The sequence below is a fragment of the Marmota monax genome, unplaced genomic scaffold, assembly GCF_021218885.2.
Source record: "Marmota monax isolate L192 unplaced genomic scaffold, Marmota_monax_Labrador192_F-V1.1 WCK01_AAM20220418_F8-fsc00196, whole genome shotgun sequence".
NCBI lineage: Eukaryota > Metazoa > Chordata > Mammalia > Rodentia > Sciuridae > Marmota > Marmota monax.
The window spans coordinates 1,892,910-1,914,229 of record NW_026694390.1 but is presented as its reverse complement, the minus strand read 5'-3'; the positions used below and the strand labels follow the sequence as shown (position 1 = coordinate 1,914,229).

General features: G+C 45.2%; 1 protein-coding gene across 8 annotated transcripts in view; it reads left to right on the top strand.

The window, feature by feature from the left end:
- The first annotated feature begins 234 nt into the window (after positions 1 to 234).
- Fam193b (family with sequence similarity 193 member B) overlaps positions 235 to 21,320 on the top strand; it is a 31,692-nt gene continuing 10,606 nt past the window's right edge. Inside the window, exons 1-8 of one of the 8 annotated variants that reach the window (XM_058586636.1) lie at positions 295 to 430; positions 1,056 to 1,497; positions 6,312 to 6,372; positions 14,179 to 14,421; positions 15,173 to 15,407; positions 16,397 to 16,784; positions 19,779 to 19,980; positions 20,886 to 21,125. In XM_058586636.1, coding sequence (XP_058442619.1) covers positions 14,308 to 14,421; positions 15,173 to 15,407; positions 16,397 to 16,784; positions 19,779 to 19,980; positions 20,886 to 21,125 — 1,179 coding nt within the window. In that variant the 5' untranslated portion in view covers positions 295 to 430; positions 1,056 to 1,497; positions 6,312 to 6,372; positions 14,179 to 14,307. Of the gene's footprint in view, positions 431 to 475; positions 1,498 to 6,311; positions 6,373 to 14,178; positions 14,422 to 15,172; positions 15,408 to 16,396; positions 16,785 to 19,778; positions 19,981 to 20,885; positions 21,126 to 21,320 lie in introns of those variants that run through there. The other 7 variants (XM_046468089.2, XM_058586637.1, XM_046468087.2 and 4 more) reach the window with 7 other exon arrangements.

Below are 21,320 nucleotides of genomic sequence, written 5' to 3'. Positions count from 1 at the left end.
CTTAAGGCGTGGACCTTATTAAAAATGGCGCAGAAAGCGTCGGGGACCAGTGCGGCGGCGCAGATTCTGAGTGCCCTCTGACCTCCTGGCAGCGGGCGGAGGGGGAGCCGGGCGCCGCCATATTGGCTGTTGTCCTGTGAGGGGAGCGGCGGCGGCGGCGGCGGCGGCGGCGGCGGCGGCGGCGGCGCGAGTGGGGCGAGGGAGCGGCGCGAGCGGCAGCATGACTCGGAGGCGGAGCAGGCCGAGCGGCGGCGCGGGCCGGCGCGAGCGGGCGCGGGCCGCGGGGCTGCAGAAGCCCCAAGCACCCGAGCCCCCGCCGCCGCCGAGCTTGGAAGCTGGAGTGGGAGCAGGGCCCCCGGAGGCGCCGGTGGAGCCCGACCACGACGGCCCCAGAGAGGAGGACGAGTCCAAGCTGGCGTCCGGCCTGCAGGTAGGAGCGAGCGAGGCGACTCCGGCTGGTCGGGCGCTTTCACCTCCCCGGAGCGGGAGTGGGGCGGGGTTGGGCATGGACCATCCTGCCCGGCTGGGGCTGGAGCCTTCCCCCAAGTCGGGAGTTGAGGCTTTCTCCCCCTGGGGTGGGAGTGGAAGCTGAACCCCTCTCTCCAAAGCCGAGACTTGGCCGGTCCTCCTGTGACCAGGCTGAAGCTGTCCCCTCTCCCGCCGCCTCCGGGCTGGAGCAGAAGCTAAACGTTTTGGCTATACACCCACATTGGACTGGGCTTTGGTCTTGAGGCCACAGCTCAGCTTTCTGCCCTGGGCCCACCTGCTCCCCAACCCACCCACAGGCCATCTTAGGGCGCTGGAGTCTGCAAGGCAGCCTCTTGCTTGTTCCCCTGCACTGCCTTTAGCCGCTGCCCCTCAGCAGCTGTGCCCCCAGCATCAGTCTCCAGGGACTCCCTCCTCTCCCTGCCCAGCAAGGCAGTTGGAGCAGCCAGCCAGGCTGTCCAGAGGACTGTTTGGTGGGGCTCCTGACCTGAAGTGGAAACCCAGAAAAACTTGCTCTTTCTCCCCTCTATACTCACGTCCCACAAGGCGTCCCTCGCCCCACCCCTCAGATCCCTGGTTTGGCGAATCCTGCTGAGAGTGAGCAGTAGGAGGATTCTCGAAAGCTTCCAGCTTGCCACCTGGCAGAAGGTCACTTTCTTTTGAGCAGAGGAGATAATAGGAGGTACCCTGCCAGTGTTCACTGAGAGGCGGGGGTGGCAGGGGCCACAGTTGCTCTGGGAGGGTTGTGGTACCTGGGGCTGGGTGGCTCGCCCTAAGCTTGCTCTGACAAAAGAGTTTTGAGTTGGTCTTTTGACTGAGCCTGCCAAGGAAGGCAGGCCCCTGCAGGAGTCTTGGAGGGTCGGATGCAGCGCCGGATGAGGATGAGGCGTGGCAGAAGATGCGTTTGGCTCTGCAGACACTGCATCGGGCAGCAGGGGACTCTGGGAGGCTGGTGCAGCCAGAAGGCATGGCTCTTGACAGCCTTCTAGTAGAATCTCTGGAATTGTGCATGTGAGTGGGGATGCCATTTGGGGTACTATTCCCAGAAAGCCTTCCCTGATCTCCCCAGTTGCGTCAGGTGCCCCCTCTGTGCCCACAGTCCTCTGTGCTTCCCTCTGGTAGCACTCCCCATTATGTGATGAAATGTTATGTTGATCTGTCTATTCCCTGCACTGGACTGTGAACTCCACAGGAATCCAGACCATGTCATATATCTGATCTTCCATGCCTAGGCCAAGGCCTTGTCGACACAAAGATGAACTAACTAGGTAAATAAGAGAAAGAATGAATCAGCCCAGAACCTGTGCTTATTGTAACCTAGTTTTGGTGCTGTCTCCTTTGTATCTCAGATCACAGTGAGATTTTTAATTAATGAAGCTGTCATTGCTTATTGAGTATCTGAAGCCCTACCTTCATCCCCACCTCCTACCCTCAGCTGACTCCAGTTCCAGAGAAACTCCCTGGGTTGGACTTGGAGACCTCCTGGGTCTGACTTCCAACCCTGAGTCTGCTTTTTCCTCTAATCTATTCTGGACCCCCTTTGGCAGTGCTGTTATCCAAAAAGGAGAGTGGAAAAGGAGAGAGCCTGACTGATGTCTGTCATCTTCTCTCCTTCCCATTCAGATCATACAGTACTTTAGGGTCCCTGGCATGTAGAGGAGCCGAAAAACTTGATAATGGCTTAACCATTCAGTTTTATTGAGGACACAATTTTCCCAAGGGCTATAAGCTTTGTTAACTCTTCTGATATCTAGGTCTACCATGTTCTTATATTTGTGACCTGTCAATTCATTCATTTATTCTAATAGGCACCTGACATACCTTGCTCCTGATCTTCCCACTTCCCCTGTATTTCTCCAGAGCATTTAGTACAAATATGATGGGTTAACTATGGTGTAATTATTTGTCTACTTTTATATATAAACTAAGATTGCAAAAACCAACTCAGTCACCATCATACCCCATGCCCATTGATTAACAAATGTTAATGAACAAACTGAATGGGATATATTTATATATTTACCCTGTTTTTCAGATGAAGAAATAGAAACCCAAATAAATATTTTCCCAAGACTGATGATGTAGCTCAGTGGCAGAGTGCTTACCTAGCATGTGCAAGGTGCTGGATTCAATCCCCAGTACCACAAAAAAATAAACTAAAATTGCCCAAATGACTTCCACTATAAGTATGAAGCCAAAAAAATTCACTCTTGTATTTTGGGGAATTTTTAATAGCCACAGAAATGAAACACATTGATAAACTGTGTTCTGATTGTGCTCCACTTATTTGCTGGAGGTGGAATCTGGATTCAAAAACAGGCTTTTGTGCGCTGGTGAAAAGTACTAGTGAGAGGGTTGGGGATCAATCATTGTTCTGTCCACAGGCATGCCTTTGGTGAGGATTTCTGGCTCCCACCCCAACTTGAACATAGACTGGATAAAGAAGGTCATACTTATGTCATATGGCAACCCCAGTCCAAAAGCAGCAAATAAGACCACTCCCAGTCCTCACTTTTTTTTTTAATCTGTTTTTATCTTAATGTGAACTAGTATTTTTAAAAAATCAAGAAGTTTCCCACAAATCTGAATTCTTGCTTCTCAAAACTAAGACTATGGTGATACCAGGCCCACATCTCCACGAGATAGTAATCTGTCTGAGTAGCACTGCTGCCTTTATGTGGCATGTGCTCTTTATGCTTCTCTGCTTCTTTCTAGGACTCTTCACTCATTTGCATAACTGGTACACATTTAAATGTAAGACCTCAAGGTTAATTGAAATCCCAAAAGTCCTTCCAATTTTTCCAGGCCTCTAAACCACATTGATCTGATCCTTAAGAGCATAAATCCTTTTACTTCACTAGCAAACTAGAACAGGTACTGCCTATTAGCAAAGGGAAAAAAACACACAAAACTTAAAAACAGTTGAAGGAGACTATGGGGAATAGTGTTTACCAACTTGAGCTCTGCCTTCTGCTTTGTGATTCTGAGACCATTTTTTCTCTCTTTGAGCCTCATCAGTGATTGCACAAGAGAATACGAAGCAGCATGCAGAGCACCTAGTACATAGAGATTCCTCTGAGGTGGCAGGAACTGTGCCTACCAGCCAGACAAAGCCTAAATATCCTCTCTTGCTAGAACTACTAGCTGTCTTTGGTCTCTCTTAGACTACTCAGCTGTGTTCCAGGTGTATACTCAGCCCCCAGGAGACTTGCTAGAATGTAAACCAGCAATGAGGGGGGTGGGTTAAGCTCATGCTGTTCTTCCACCCCTCATGTACCTCTTCAATGCTGATCTCTTTACAGTGTCCCCTGAGACTTTGTCCAGTTTAATTTTAAGGGACTCTAGAGACCCAGTTCTCCTTCTGCTCAGAGGAAACCTGTTTCCTCAGGAATTGGAGCAGATGATTAGTTGGTCTCTATTAAAACCATCTCGTGTTTAATTCACTCAGTAAGCTCTCTGCAACAGGTTCTTTATCTGGGATTCACAGAAGGATGAGATAGTCCCTACCCTTAGGGACCTCCTGCTTAGAATCCCACCCTGCCCTGAACCACTTCCATACTAGTGGGAGGAAGTAATACTGAGGAGGCAGCCCTGCCACACAATGGTTCTTTATAAGCCAGTAGAGACTTGCCGTGTAAAAATGCCATCAGTCTTTGAAGATGAAGACTTAACCGCCCAGGTTAATTTCCCTAAAATGTCCCAGAGTAATAAGTTTAATTATCAGATGGATACTTAAAATTCTAACACCTTTCCTTATTGTACCTAGAATTTTTCAGAGCACGGACAGTATTAATTCATCTTCGTGGTATTGTGTATGGTCTTTACAGGTCTGTTAAACTAAATTATAATTTAAAAATCAGGTTTCTATGACTTTGTTCTTAACCCCCGTCCCCTCACTGGGCCATACTGACAGTCACTCATTCATTTAATTCAGCCTTGATAAATATGCTGTGATGCCCAATTATCCTCTCTTCTGGTGTTTATTCTGCAGACACTAACTGACCCCTGTTTTGTACCAGGCCCTGAACTAGCTGTAAAGGCAGAAGTAAATGAGACATGGTTCTTGCCCACAAGGGGCTCATGGTCTACAGACCGTGTATATAGTAATTGCAGTAATGCTAGAAGAATGTATTGTATCAGCTTCCTCTGAGTTAAGGTTTAAATCATATCCTCGTAAACCACATCCTCATAACTGGCCTTTGAAAGTGTTTCAGTCAGCCTCTTGGTTTGTTTTCTCATGTTTGAAATGACAGTGAGTTCAGGCTCGCAGGGTTAATGTTAGGGTTCTGTCAAGCACTTCGCACAAATGGTAGCTATGGTTATTGTAGTTGCTTGGTGCTGAGAATGCCCAAGACATGATAGCCCAGAGGTTGGATCAGAAAGGGCTTCTCAGAGCCTAATTTTCACAGTTGAGAAGAAGTTCTCCAGAAAGCAGAGTGGGAGAAGGAGGTCTAAAGAAGGAAAGGAGCACATACAAAGAGCCACAAACGAGCACTGACCGACTCATGGGTGAGCCTGGAGAGATCAGGCTGCAGAAGTTAGCAGGGCTCTTGTTTCACCACACCAAGTAGTTTGGTCAGTGAGGAATCAATGAAAGGTTTTAAGTAGGAAGTTGATCAGCATGTGCCTCAGTAAATCCTCTCTGATAACATGTGAAGAAGTAATTCTCAGTGGGAGAGGTACTGTGATTGCTTGATTCCACAGCTTCCTCACCCCTGCCTAACTAATCATTGGATCCCCTGTACTTTTTTGGACCCTATCCCAGACCTACAAAACCAGAGTCTCCAGGTCTAGAACCCAGGAATCTATTGTTGTTAGAGTGCCCTAGGTATTCTGAATGTGGCTGGGTCTAGGAACTGCTGAATTGAGGAGGCCTAGGGTTTTGTTTAAAGAATGAGGCCACCCAGGGAGGAACTTTTTCATAAGCAGGAATAGAAACAGTTTTAGTTTTTTTTTAAAAAAGAGAAGCCTTCCCCCACTTCTCCAGTTGTTGCCCTATTAATGATATTCAACTGCTAATTTCCCATAGCATATCAAAATGCTTACCTATGTTTGTGATGTTCTATAGCCTCTGCTAAATGACTGGAATATAGTGTCTCTTGGGACAAGGCTCTGCCCTTGGAAATCACACAGTATTGTGGAGAAGATAAATTTCAACTACTAGGTTATTGTGATCAGCTTTTTTCTAGAAAGATACAAAAAAGCATTAGCTCATCCCAGGGTGAATCCCAATTCATTCTTCCTGTGGACTTAGGATGTGACACCTAAACTGAGGCAGGGGGTACAGCAGGTGTGACTGCATTACATATTTGGAAAAAAGGAATGTTTAATGGTCCTTCTTGGCAGGATGTGTAGAAGCAGAAAATTCTGAGCAGAGGCATACTTGTGTCCCAGGAAGGTCCTGCATTTGTGTCCTTTGGTTCTGTGCCCATGCTACCACCCTCATTCTTCAAACTCTAGGCAGCAACCAGCTGAGTAGCTGCATGCAGCATGGAGAAGAACATGTGCCGTCCTAATGGCCATCTCCCCTTTATACTCTACCCAATACTCTTGGCGCCCTTTGTGATTTTCCCCCTTCATTCTGAAATGAGTAGATACCTCTATTTTGAAAAGTGATGTGGGGAAACTAAAACAGAAAGAAGGGGCTAGAGGGACGACAAACACTGAAGGTTCTTATTAGGAAATTACAGCCATGTTATATAACATGGACTGGGGGTTCAAAGAGTTCTTGAAGGTTACTTGTCTAGTCCTCCATCCTGTACTTCAAGTAATAAATTTGGTTTGGGCAAGTCTCACTTAGTAAGTTTCCCTGTCATTTCTTCCAGGGCAGAAGAGGAAAGAAACTAACGGGTATTGAGCACCTACTGTGTGCCAGGCCCAGGCCAGGTACTTTACATAATTTATTTCCTTCTGTCCTCACAACTCTGTGAAGTATGGTATTATTCCCATTTCATAAATTGAGGGACCCAAGGCTCAAAGACATTCCAAGATCATACTGAAAATGACAGAACTAGAATTTGAACTCACAACTGTGTCTCCAAAGTTCATGCTCTTTGCCCCATGAGAAACTTGGGCTGGGTTTAGAATAGGAAAGTGGCAGTTGGCCCAAGGATCCAGGTAAATCAGCAGCTTGGTTCTTTCTTGTGGCTACTTGTACCCAAGAAGAAAATTCAATAAGGTAGTAATAGAGGTAGAGGGTCACGAGGGTCATATAACCTCATTGTCCTACCCTCAACTCAGCTTGTACAACCAGATTATATTTTCCACCAGCTGTCTTTATAATAATGAAAGCCTGTTCTACCTCCTAGAAGGGCTACAACCTGAGTGGGAGTTTGAGTAAAAGTTCCAGGCCACTGAGGTGGGGTTGGAATGGCTCCCTGAGAATTAACTGCAGCTCTGATTGCCAGCATTGGATTGGCCTGAGATTCTTATCTTTGATTACCCCCTCATTAGAGAATCGTAGTGGTGTAGCCATGCCTTCAGCATAGCATGCTGGGAAAGGGGCTTCTTTGTGTCAAGCAGCTGAGACATGAGCCAGGGGGTTTTAAGTTTTCATATATTCCGTGGATATCTGCATAAAAATTAGACATTCCTTCAAGTAAAAATGGTGCTCCATGAAAAAGTGGTTTTCCCTTTGATGTTCTATTTATCCAGGAAAAACTAGATTGTCCTAACTTAATGTGCTAGGTTCAAGCCAAGCCTAAGTTTCTGGACCTTCGTAAGTGACCAAGATCCACTCCCTGCCTCCAAAGAGCTCAAATTCTTCTAGGCATTTGGTGATAGAGAATATAGGTACTACACTGAAAGAATTAGTTCTCCTTATCCTGGTTCAGCAAAAATGTTCATTGGCTTTAACTAGGATCTTAAGGGATGCTAGGGAAGTTGCCAGAAAGGAGTAACACAATGGTTGACATGAGATACCAGCTCTGAGGAACCTTTGTTGAAGTAATGAATAGAAGAGTGAGCAACAGTAACTGGCCTGGTGAGTTTTTCTAGGTTAGGTAATAATCATTTTCTCTTCTTCTCAAAGGGAATTTTAGGTACTATTATTGTCCTCTGCCTGTCTTAGTGACAGGGAGACTTTTGGAGTTTGGTGCCTTGAGAGGAGAGTGCTCTCGTGGGCTGTTTCAGAATAGATTTTGGAACTTGTTGCAGAGTAGCTGGTTAGATACAGTATGTGTCTTGGGGAAAACCTGTGCAAACATACTAACACTTGGGACTAAAGGAAACCCCATGGGAGGAATGAGACCAGGTTCAATGCTGGAAATTTCATACAGCTTCAGAGCAATCCTTGGCAGTTGCCTGGTCTGGTAACCCAGATTATTCCCTGACACTTCCCAAATTGTGGACAGAAAAACCAAGGTGAAAACTTCAATCATGCCCCCAAAGAGCTATCCAGATATGCCATGAACTATATCATTATTAATAATCACTGTTGCCTGACTTATACCCACTATGTGACAAGCTAGATAGGCTTTGCATCAGCAATTCTCAAAGTACTGGTCACAGGATCCCTTTACGTTCCTAAAAATTATTGAAAGCCTCAAAGAGCTTTTGTTTATGTTGGTTATATTCATATTTGCCAAGTTAATTATTAAAGCTGTGAAAGTGTAAAAAATATTTAGTCAACATTCATTTAAGATTAACATGGACCAAGAATGGTGGCGTGTGCCTAAAATTTCAGCAACTCTGTAATCCCAGTAATTTGTGAGGCTGAGACAGGAAGATCACAAGTTCAGGGCCAATCTGGGCAATTTAATGAGACTCTGTCTCAAAATAAAAATATAAAATGGGCTGGGAATGTGACTCAGTGGTAGAGCGCCCTGCATTCAATCCCTAACACATGCGCGCGCGCGCGCACACACACACACACACACAAAGAATGCTCGTTTTCATTTTTGCAAACTTCTTTATTAGAGTAAAGCCAGTTCCTCATATATGCTTCTGTATCAACTATTGTAGTATGTTGTTTTCTTTGAAGTATGTGAAAAAATCCAGCCTCACATGGATATATGGTTAGAAAGTGTGGGATGTCTTAGTGGCCTTTCCAGTTAATTGTAGACATTTTTTGCAGTATGGAATCTGACACCACTATCTGAAATCTTTGTACCCGTTTATGTTAAAATTCATTGTCTGTCTGACACTTGGAATGAATATTTTACCAATGGATAATTCTGTAATCTCATGCTTTTGATCATTTGGAAAATAGATTCATTGAGTTTTGCAGATCTTCCAAATGTTTTTGTTTCATTTTATAATACCAAAAGATAACTTTTGTTAATGTCATCACTGATTTCCTCAGAAAAGTCTTGGGAAGCCGTCAACCTCATAGTGATGGATACAAGTTTTCCCAAATTCTAATTTTTGCTTTAACGCTTGAATTTTATCATTGACCACAAATACTGCCAGTTGTTTTCCTTGAAGTGATAAACTCACTTTGTTCATTTGTTCATTTTTTTAAGAAAATGTCTGCCAGTATCTATATCTGCATAACAAATTAGTCATTCCTTCAAGTAAAAATGGTGCTCTATGAAAAAATAGTTTTCCCTTTGATGTTCTGTTTATCCAGGAAAAACTAGATTGTCCTAACTTAATGCTTCTCAGGCCAAGGCAGAAAAGTCTGGGCCTGGTCAGGTAAGGGAGCAGAGATAATGGTTTTAATGACTGCAGATGCCAGGCTCCTGGACCTTGCAATTGCCTCAATCTAGAGTTCACCTGGCTCCTTCACTGCTCAGGGGATGGGCGTTCTACAGCATGGATCTCTTGTGAATTATCTTACTCTCTACAGAGATTTTGGTTTTGTTCAGTGAATCAGAATTATCTTGAAACCTTTTTAAACAGATCCAAAATTACTAGAATCCCTAGAACTTTTCCCCTTCCCCATCTTTGCTAAAGCTAAAACTGTACTCCCCAGAGACTCTGAAATTTAATCCAAGAAGAGCAGGAACTATTACAGGGCTGTTGGTTTTAAAATCATTTCCAGGTTGGGAACACAGCTCAGCAGTGAAGTAGTTGTCTAGCATGCACTAGGCTCTGGGTTCTATCCCAAAAGCCACCAAAAAAAAAAAAAAAAAAAAGAGGAGAAGGAGGAGGAAGAAAGGTTTAATTCATCAGCCTTTTTGATGAAGAAAAATGTGGATTCATTCGATGAACATTTATTGACAAGATTCAGTTTCTTTGTGTGTGGAATACTGTCCCAGGTGATAAAAATACATCTTGAGACCAGTGAATTAAAAGCCTGGGTTGAATGATTCTTCAAGGCATAAGGGGTCATGACTGCCAGAATTTGAAAAATGGCTGGAGATTGCAGTCAAAGGGAACCCTGAACGAAGAACTTTTCTTTCCAAAGCAAAAATGTGAAGGAACACAGCTACTCATAAGGCTCAGGCAAAAAATTGCAAGTTCAAGGCCACTCTGGGCAACTTAAAAGAAGACTCTGTCTCAAAAATAAAGTAAAAAGAGCTGGGGGTACAGCACAGTGGTAGAGCACTACCACTGTGGTGTGAGGCCCTGGGTTCAATCCCCAGGACTTCCTCACCCCTCACAACTTTTTTTTTTTTTTTAAAGGAACAGTCATATTACTGACTGAATGTAACATCTCCAGGGTTTGGAATCCTCACTAACCCCGGCAAATACCCTGATAGATGAAACTGTCAGAAAAGTTACAGCTCCACAGTGCATTCGTTGTACCCAGAAGGAGCCACTCAGGGCCTAGGTTTAAGGGTTGGCCCCTCTGAATGGCCTGGACCTGAAAGCAGGACTTTATTTGCTGAACTCAGGAGAGTGGGCAAGTTAATTTCTAGTGTAAATTTAATCAGAACAAAACAGCCAAGGGGTGCTGATAATGAAATGATTACTTACTCCCTTGGATCCCTGGAGCTAAGTGCTTTGTATCTCTAATGTCACTTAGTCCTCTGGGCAACTTTAGGCAATACAGGTGGTATCCTTACTTCACTTAGAGCTTAATTAGCTTTCTAGGCCCTGTGTTTCTTCCTTTACCTGTGAAGACAGCCTGTCCTATAAAGTGACTTCTATTGATTGCTGATTCACTTATTTTGTGTACCAGTTTGTCTCGAGAGATTTGCATCATTTCCATTAACTGGGGGCATTTCATTAATGTCCATTAACTGGGTAGAATCCCTGAAGAATACGCTGCTTTTTCACTCTAGAAATTGGAACCATTTGGGTAGAGATACAGGGTTGGAGAGATGTGGGCCTTTTTCTGCCGGAAACAGTAATTTCAAGCACCATCTCACTAAGCTTCTTGGTAGCTCTATTGTCATGGGGACACCTCACAAATCTGATTGAACTAGTATATGCCCAGCTGAGGTGTGCTCTGAGCCAGGCCCTATGTTGCACTAAGTATCCTGACAGGAATCAGACCTGGTGCCTATGCCTGGTAGAAGGAACAGAAGATACAGGTAAATAAAACAGAAGGCCCTAGTGTGACCAAGGCACAGTATGCTAGAGGAGTGTGGGGGAGGAGAAATGAATTGCAAATGGGACTCTCCAGAAATGCCTAGTGGAGGCTGGATTTAAGTTGGGCCTTTCAGCCCTGCCTAAGTATTCATTGGGAAACACTGGAAGGAAAAGCTTTTTAAGCAAAGGATCCATTTTAGCAAAGTTATAAGGTAGGAAAGTACATAGAGTATCTGGGAAATTTAAGGATGACTTCATGAGGACGAGGTCAGAGATTAAAATATTTTCTGACAAGTCACCTTACATTCATCCAATATGAGAAATTCTCACACTCCATAAAAAACAGTGATCATTTTTTGTTTCCCATTGTTGCCATCATGTAAATGATTAGTGCCGTATGTTGAGCAGAATATTATTACATGTCTACCACTAGACTATCACATTTATTTCTCAGCTAATCCTGCAAATTAGGACTTAATCTCATTTTACAGATGAGTATACATAAAGGATAAGTAGAATTTAAAGTGATGGTAGCCCAGGATTAATGCCACAGCTATTGTTTTTTCTACTACACCCCAGCGCCTCCCACAAGTACTTAGGCACTAAGTACAATCACAATGGTCACACACTTCACTTTTGAAAATTATGTTTGCTTTTAAAAGAAAATAAAGGAAACAATTTTTTGTATATTGCCTTAAACATTCATTTTACCTGTGAATTCTTGGACATACCTACAAAACCATATATATTGTGTTTGACAGGCCATATAAAAAATTTCAGGGGTCTGGGGTTGTGGCTCAGTGGTAGAGCACTTGCCGGGCATGTGTGAGGTCCTGGGTTCAAATATCAGCACCGCATATAAATAAATAAAATAAAGGTCCATCTGCAACTAAAGTTATAAAAAAAAAAAAAGAATTTCAGGACATGGATGTAGCTCAGTGGTAGTGTAGCACACTTGCCTAGCGGGTACAAGACCCCAGGGTTCAATCCCTAGTACTAAAAAAATAAAAAATCAAATGCATGAATTCAATAACCAGCACCCCCATTCCCCTTTCATAAAAAAGAATTTCAAGACTAATTTTATTCATACAAGTATTATTTACATCTTTACATGACTTTAGAATCTAACATGCAAACGAAATGAGACTATTGTAAAATTCCTGTCCTTGTTTTTGCCTTGATATAGTTGCTATAATTACAGGGAAAGAGACATGCACCTTAGCCCCCACCCTTCCACCCAGAGTTACTATAGCATCTTGCAGCTGTGGAAAATATCCTGAGTACAGTTCTCAAAAAGGCTTCCTTGGCCCTAATTTCTCTAAATACCATCAGCTTTCCACCTTTTCATGAGATACTTACCATCAATAGGTCCATTTTGCAGCTTAACACTGAATAACTGCCTTTCTCTTTTAGATGTTCCTTTGGCAGAGTCTATTTAGGCAGTATCTTTTATGAATTCCACATGTAAAATTTCTGTCTCTGGTATTCCTCCCAATTCCATGTACTTCCCTAAATGTTTCATTATATTCCTGGTACTACAGTTTGAATTCTTTCTTTTTTGAGAAACCACAGACACAGGTTAGTGTAATTGTAACAGATTTAAAGATACCCTGATGCCAACTCATAGGCAGTTTTATTAGAGACAGATGATGGCATTTGTTTCATTGGTAGGATGAGGGTGATGCCCTCTGCAAACACAATACTTAGTGGAGGGTAAGTTTGGAAAGTATATTTGTTATTTTTTCTGTTACAAACCACCCCAAGACCTAATGGCTTAAAATAACACTTATTTCTCCTAAGTCTACTGCCTGCCTGGGTGTTTCTGCTGATCTGAACAGGTCTGGCTGATCTTAGCTGGGCTTGCTCACATATATCTGATCAGTTGGCTGATTAGCCAGCAAGACTGTTTTCTCTACACGTCATACATCTCTGCAGCCACTCTCACATCCTAGGCAGCCAGCCTGGTAATGCCTTGGAGTGTGGCAGAGGTGCATGAGTAAGCAAGCCCAGCAATGCAAGGAAACAAGGAAAAACACATACACACTTATGCTGACAGCATCTTTGCTAACATACCATTGGCCAAAGAAAGTGACATGGCCAAGCCCATGGGAGGGGACTACAAAGTTACAGAATATAGAAAAGCTATTAATCGGGGCCAAAATGCAATTAGTCTTTCAGTTAGGTCCCCTCTATGTGAAACTTTCAGACTTAGATTACTTGATCAAGTTTTTCTAGAAGGGGAATAAAAAGGCCAAGTAATGGTTGTGTATTGGGCCTATGGGCCTGCACAGGGCTAGGCACTTTACCTGCTTTTGCAACAACCCTCACAACAATTCTGCAAGGTAGGTAGGAATTAAAGTTCAGAGAAGTTAAATAACTTGCTCGAGGTCATCCTCCTAGTGGGCAGGAATTAGAATGCATGTCCATCTGACCCCAAAATCCAGGTTCTATGTATCATCATCACTGCCTCTCAAGAGTACCATGGTTGAGCCAGGCAAAGTGCACATTCCTGTAATCCCAGCAGCTCAGGAGGCTGGTGCAGGAGGATCAAAGTCAGCCTCAGCAACTTAGTGAGACCCTGTCTCAAAATAAAAAATACAAAGGACTAGGGATGTGGCTCAGTGATTATGTGTCCCTGGGTTCAATCCCTGGTACTGCCCCCCAAAAAGGAAGTAAGTTCCAGGGTCTGCCTTAACCTCCCTGCCAACATAAATTTTCAGTTGAGTTGATGCTTTCTGACAAGTTCTACAAACCCCTTCTCTAAAATGTTGCTGTGATCCTAAAGGAATTGTGCGACTCTCCTGAAAACCCACACATTCTCCCAAGTTCTCTGTCGACTTAAAGCATGCTTTCCTTCCAGATGAGGATTGGTCTGTAGGCTGCACAGGCATCCCCAGAATTGTGACCTCTCCTGAACATGCCAGAGAGAGAAGGGCTGTCTTTAACCTTTGAAATTCAGGGACATCAGGGTATTAGAACATTTGAGCATGAGCTTTGGAATCAGATTCCCTGAAGTTCAACCATTCATTAGCTCTGTAACCTTGGGCAACTCATTTAACTTCTTAAAATATATTTCTTCATTTAAAAGGGGGAAAAATGGGAGTAAGAACACCTCGTTTGCAGAGCTGTTATAAGGACTAAATCTAAATTATGTCTATAAAGTGCCTAACACCGTGCCTGGTATGTAATAAGTGGCATTATTAGTACTGTTAGTGTTATTTCTAAGGAGAGTCTTTCCCCTCCTGGGAAACCCTGTATCTGTCTGTTGTGCAGGTATCCCTTACCTCCAGCCAGTCTGTGCAGACTTGCTGCCTGCTATGTCACCGTGAACGGAAAGGCTGGGAAGAAGGCCCTTCACAAAATGGACTGGTGTTGCAGGGTGAGAAGCTTCCCCCTGACTTCATGCCAAAGCTCGTCAAGAATCTCCTAGGCGAGATGCCTCTGTGGGTCTGCCAGAGTTGCCGGAAAAGCATGGAGGAAGATGAAAGACAGACAGGTCGAGAACATGCAGTGGCAGTAAGTAACCACTAAAAGGGGGTTCCTGAATGCAGAGCAGCCACCTCCCCAGAGACATCAGGTGTTCCTTCCCTGTATTCAGGTGGCTCTACTTGGGCCTTCCCCAGGCCCAGGCACTGAGAGACTACTGGGTTACCTTGATACAGTTTTTGTGGCTCAGGTTCAGATTTGGGGGAAGAGACAGGTTTCAGGTATCCCACCAGCCCCTCAACATAGCACATACACAAGATAAGGATAAGGACCTGCACATAAGTGCCAGTAGATCACGATCCTACTCCTTCACGTGACCCTGATTTCTTCAGCTCTGTTGCAGTTTGAAAGTCAACCTAAGTATGATGACACAGAGGGTAAAGGTCAGTTTGGGGGTCTAAAATGTACCTTTGAAGCCTTCCAAGATAGCTAGGAACCATGGAAGTCTGCCATCCCATGAATCATGGTGGCCAGACTCTCCTCATTTCTCATTCCCCTCCACACTCTTTGACCCGGGATCCATTAAGTTTCAGGACTCCTGGCTTAAAGACCCTTTCTCTTGATAGCAGCCTCTCACCACTCTACATAACTGGAAGCACCACAGCCCTCACTTAGCAAAGGCGAGCCCTTGCTTATGCTTGTTGCCAGAGTTGTCCTGATTGTGTTTTGACAAAAATGACACAGAGGCCTGGGGGAGAAAGGAATGCCTTTGGTATACACTGAGGCAACAGAGGGTCTGCTCTGCTGTTTGATCGTGTGCCTTTTTCTTCCTGTTTTCCAGATCTCCTTGTCACACACGTCCTGCAAATCACAATCTTGTGGAGGTGATTCTCATTCTTCCTCGTCCTCTTCTTCATCATCCTCATCTTCCTCCTCCTCTTCCTGCCATGGGAACTCAGGGGACTGGGATCCCAGCTCGTTCCTGTCTGCGCACAAGCTCTCGGGCCTCTGGAACTCCCCGCACTCCAGTGGTGCTGTGCCAGGCAGCTCACTTGGGAGTCCTCCTGCCATCCCTGGTGAGTTCTTCCAGCTCAGCAGAGAGCCAGGCCCCCTCAACACAGACAGCTATATTTTCCTATCCGCTTTATTTAATAAATCAGAGGATTGTTTATTAAAATAAGTAAAAATAGAGCTGTTCTCATGGTAGAAGGGACAACTTAGACCTTCTATCTCTGTGAAACACCTTTCCCATGACTCTAAAGTTGAAAAATACTGCTAGTAGAAGAAAATTGCTCTCAAAGCTATCATTGATTCTGATAGCTGTTCATATTGAATCCAGGATGGGACCTCAAATGGTGAGGACCATTTGAGGAGTAAATGGAGTAGGGGGGCTCTTAAGGTAGTAGGACTTAAGTCTCATAACACCTGCCCTGCAGCACCACAGAAAACCTGGGCTTCCTCCACTCCTGGGCCTCGTTTCCTTCACTTGAGAGATGGCTATAAAAGCACTGCGCTTACGTCCATAAGAGATTGGCCATACACGCTGCCATGCTTATTATAGTCAGCAGCTTCTATTTTTAGACTAGGATAATGCTCTGAGACCCAAAAAGAAGAATCTTGAGTTATTGATTTATTATATAAACATGATTTACTGTCATACTGCTATATGGAGGGCAGAACTCTTCAAAATGGTGCCACCCGCAGGAATCAGGCATCCCCTGATTACTTGGTTTCAGAGCCTCAGCTTGTTGCAGGCATGCCTGTCCCAGGTCTGAGGAAAGCCTTTGAATAAGCAGTTCCTGGACAGATTAAACACACATCCTCCTTTCATGCTTATGCACAGTAGAGATGTGTGACCCTCTCTGGGGCCAACATTCCCAGTACCTTTTCCTTTGGGCTTGGGTTCCTAAATCCTATCCAGCTGAGCTGCTGCCCATATAGAATCTTCTCTAGCTCCTGTACTGAGAGGCTATGCCCTCTGGTAACAATAAGCAGGATGCTGTGGCAGTGAGCTCATGGGCTTTTTCCCAAAAGTCTGACCCCTCTCTTCCCCCTCTACCCGCAGGTGAGGCTTTCCCTGTTTCGGAGCACCACCAGCACACAGACCTCACTGCTCCCCCTAACAGCCCCACTGGCCACCACCCCCAGCCAGCATCTCTGATCCCTTCTCACCCCAGTTCCCTTGGCTCCCCACCCCACCCACACTTGCTGCCCACCACCCCAGCAGCACCTTTCCCTGCCCAGGCTTCAGAGTGCCCTGTGGCTGCTGCTGCTGTCCCCCATCTCCCAGGGCCATGTCAGAGCCCCCACGTACCCTCCACCAGCATGCCACTCCTGAAGATGCCTCCACCATTCTCGGGGTGCAGCCACCCCTGCAGTGGGCACTGCAGTGGGCATTGCAGCGGGCCTCTCCTCCCACCACCAGGCTCTCAGCCACTCCCTAGCACTCACAGGTAAGTGAACTGTGTGAAGACCACACTCCCTGCTCACTGGAACTCAAAAGAGTTTTGGAAAACTTTACCAAGGGTACCTTTGGAGTAGAAATTAAAAGGTAAATTGAAGTGGATAGTAGCTCAGTGGTAGAGTGTATGCTTGGCATGAACAAGACCCTGGGTTTAAGCCCCAGAGATGTGTGTACGTACATAGTAGTTGCTCTTTTTTTTTTTTTTTTCTCATTGTTTTCCCAATTATAAAGAATTTTTTTTAATTTGGAAAAAAATGTCCTTATAGCCTAAATTTCTTAAAAACTGTGTAGTTTTTCTTAATGTTTTAAGTATCATATCATGATCATTTCCCCAATTAAAATTCCTCCTTTTTTAAAAATTTATAAGTGTGCCTCACACAATGCTAGGCAGGCACTCTACCACTGAGCTACAACCCCAGCCCTAAAATCCTTTTTTTCTTTTTTTTTTTTTTTTTGGTACCAAGGATTGAACTCAGAGGCACTCTACCACTGAGCCACATCCCCAGACCTGTTTTGTATCTTATTTAGAGACAGGGTCTCACTGAATTGTGTAGCGCCTCGCTGTTGCTGAGGCTAGCTTTGAACTTGTGATCTTCCTGCCTCAGCCTCCTGAGCTGATGGGATTACAGGAATGTGCCATCACGCCCAGCTAAATTCCTCTATTAAGGACCACATACAGCATCTTACTTTATAGCTCCAGTATAGTTTATTTTACCATTCTATTCTTAAACATGTAGGCATTTCCAGTTTTTTAACCAAGAGAAATAAGGTTATAATAAATATTCTAAAACTGTATTTGAATGTGTCCTTTAGGAGATCCCTAGAACTCAACATAATTAAGAAACTTATATTAGTATATATTTGAAGTGAATTCTTGGAAGAAGGTAGATATATATTTTTTTTTTAGTTGTAGATGGGCATAATATCTTTATTTATTTTTATGTCGTGCTGAGGATCAAACCCAGTGCCTCACCAGTGCGAGACAAGTGCTCTACCACTCAGCCCCAGCCCCAGCCCTAGATGTATATTTTTTTTTTTTTAATTTTAATATTTATTTGTTTTTTTTTAGTTTTCGGCAGACACAACATCTTTGTTTGTATGTGGTGCTGAGGATTGAACCCGGGCCGCACGCATGCCTGGCAAGCGCACTACCGCTTGAGCCACATCCCCAGCCCCTAGATGTATATTTTTATAAGCCAGATCTATGTTAATATGTATCTAGATTTTCCCATTCAAAAATCCCACTGCCCTACTGCCACTACTTTTGGAAGATTTTTCCCTCATGTGTCTTTCACATGGTATTAATGGCATCTATACAGATTTGCTGCTTCTGGTTTTCACTTAGCATTACCTCATCAGCATGGTTGTGTTCCTTTGTGGTGGTCTTAGCCCTCAGTGTTCAAGGCTGAAGAAAATTAACAGTAGTCACTTCACTGTTCTCTAGTTAGTGAACATTCAGGTCATTCCACCATTTTAACATTATGAATAGCATCTTCAAAGATGTCTTGGCCTCAAGTGTTTTCCCTTTTTTAGATTTTTCTCCACGGAAAATTCTTCAGAATGGAAAATTTCTCAGTTAAAGGGTGTTTGGGTTTTTTCTTTGTTGTTTTTGAGGAGGGTTTTTTTGTTTTGTTTTGGGTTTTCTTTTGGTGTTGCTGGCGATCGAACCCAGGGCCTTTTACATGCTGGAGAAATGCTCTACTACTGAGTTAAATCCCCAGCCCAAGGAGGGTTCTTAATATGCATTGAAAAGCTGCTTTCCATAGGACTCTCCACGTTGATTCAACCACCAATAATAAGAGTCCTGGTCTCAGTACTCACAGGACCACTGGGTATTTTAATTTTCCTAAAATCAGTTTGCTTATGTGACAAATACAACAGTGGTCAATTTGGAGTAAACTTCTGTAAGCACCACTGATGACAATTCCTCCACACTCCTTTTTAAATGCTTGCTACATTTTTTCCTGTCCTTTTCAGCAGCGGAGAGAGGTTGTGTTGGACTGCCCTGAGAACTGAACTTCCACACAGCTCCTGGAGCTCCAACCTCACTCTGGCTCCCTGACCACTTGAGCTTCAATCTGTTCTTGCAGCACTTCAGCTGCTGATGGCCCAGCTCTAATTCAGCCTGTGTTATCCTTACTCTGGGGAAATACTCTCTACAAGAGGCCCACTGGGCATGATGGAGCACTCCCAGCAGCTCAGGAGGCTGAGGCAGGAGGATTGCAAATTCAAAGACAGCCTCATCAACTTAGCAAGATCCTTTCTCAAAATAAAAAATTAAAACAAAAAAAAAACTGGACATGTAGCTCAGTGGTTAAGCCCCCTTGGCTTCGGTCCTCAGTACCAAAAAGGAAATACCATGCCGAATTTATAGTATCAGGCACAAGCAGTAGCTCTTAGTCTATGGCCCAGGAGACACATTTGCTTTTCCTCAACTCAGTACTGCCTCAACTGTATTTAAGGCAGCTCCATTCACTGCTGCTGAGACCAAACTCAGGTCATGAGGACCTTAGAAAGTAAAAGGAAACACCTCATTGATCACCTGTGGGTGTGCCAGGAAAACCATCAGGCTGCTGCTCGGTTCAGACAACTACTTACTGAGCACCTGCTATATACAGTGTTATTGTGCTACACACTGGACCCACAAATCGAAGCAGCACCGTTCCTGTCTGGAGGGAGTACACAGTGTTAAGAGGCAAATAAGCAAACAGATCATTATAGTAATACATGAAAACAGAATAAAGGTGTCCACATGATGCCCTGAGAAGGATGCATATGGTAGGCACAGGCAGGGGAGGCACGGGGAAATCTCAGAGGTTTGTATTTTTGATGGCCCTCAAGAGTAGTTCTTGTGAGAAGTGCAGATCTAGCAAGTAGATGACAGTTGATGTGGCAGGTACAGGTTGTGGTGCCTCCCTAGACTTCTGTTGCCCACTCCTGCATTACCTTCCCTAACCTCTTCACCTATCTTTCTCCCTTGCAGCAGGGAGCCTGGGTGCAAGGGGCATAAGTTTGCACACAGCGGCCTAGCCTGCCAGCTGCCCCAGCCTTGTGAGGCAGATGAGGGACTGGGCGAGGAAGAGGATAGCAGCTCTGAGCGAAGCTCCTGCACCTCGTCCTCCACCCACCAGAGAGACGGGAAGTTCTGTGACTGCTGCTACTGTGAGTTCTTCGGCCACAATGCGGTGAGTGAGTCTGCCTGGGCTGAACAGGGCTGGGGGCCAGCCAAGGTGAGCAAAGGAGTACCCTGTTCTTCCCAGAGACCCCTCATCATGGTGATCATCACTGCACTTGGACCCTGTGAGTCCTGGTGCTTGCATCTGCTCACTTGAGCTTCAGGGCACATTTATGAGGTTGGGGTTTTTTAACATTTTGCTACCTTTGCTCTTCTCGTGGTTTCTCTTAAGATTGACTTTTTTTCTTTAGGCAAAAGGAAAGGAAATGGCAGAGAGAAAGCTATGATTCTGATGAGTATGTATACGTGTGTAATCCCAGAGAAGTGAACGCTTGTGCGTGATGAAGGCAGAGTGGAAGCAAAAAGGCTCTCAGTTCCCCAAGTGTGACAGCCAGCCGAGGGACAGGCCGTGAGCACAGACGGCGCCAGGAAGGAGACTCAGATCAGAGTACATGCTGTCTCTGCACAGGGGAGAAAGCAGTTCAGAAGTCTCATAAGGTGAAGAGGAAAGGGCTGCTGGTTAGGGCAGAGCAGCTGAGGATAGGAGGAATGAAAGTAATTCAACTACCAGTTGCCTTTGAGCTAGGCGCTGTTATCCTCATTTTAGAGATGATAAAATTGAGGCTCACAAAGACTCAGTGACTCGCCCAAGGTCATACAACTTTCAAGTGATGAAGCCCAGGCTCAAACCTACTAGCCTGGCTCCCCAGTCCGTGCTCGCCCAGCTCTGCCCTGTTTCCTCCCACTCCCTTCACCCCTGGCTGTCTCGGCTCAGAGCCCAGGCATTTGGCCTCTGTGGCTGATGGTAGGGAGAACAGCTGTCTCGCTCCTCACCACATACTTGGTGCCAGCGGGTGGGAGTGCTATGGGCCTCCCAAGCCCAGGGTGTAATGTCAGCGCCTCCCCCTCCCCCAGCCACCCGCTGCCCCGACGAGTCGGAATTATACCGAGATCCGGGAGAAGCTCCGCTCAAGGCTGACCAGGCGGAAAGAGGAGCTGCCCATGAAGGGGGGCGCCCTGGGCGGGATCCCTGGGGAGCCCGCCGTGGACCACCGAGATGTGGATGAGCTGCTGGAATTCATCAACAGCACGGAGCCCAAAGTCCCCAACAGCGCCAGGGCCGCCAAGCGGGCCCGGCACAAGCTGAAAAAGAAGGTGGGTGTGGGGGGAGCTCAGCTCTACTGCCTTTCCTCCCTGAGGAGTCCCTCACCCCAAGCCCCAAGACTTCTGGGGCATGAATGGTGCTAGCTGCCAAAGGCCTTGGCACAGCTCACTGCTCTGGGAAGGTCTGAATGAGTTTGGGAGGCATTAGGGTCAGAGAGTCTGGGGGCAAGTGAAGTGGAGGAAAAA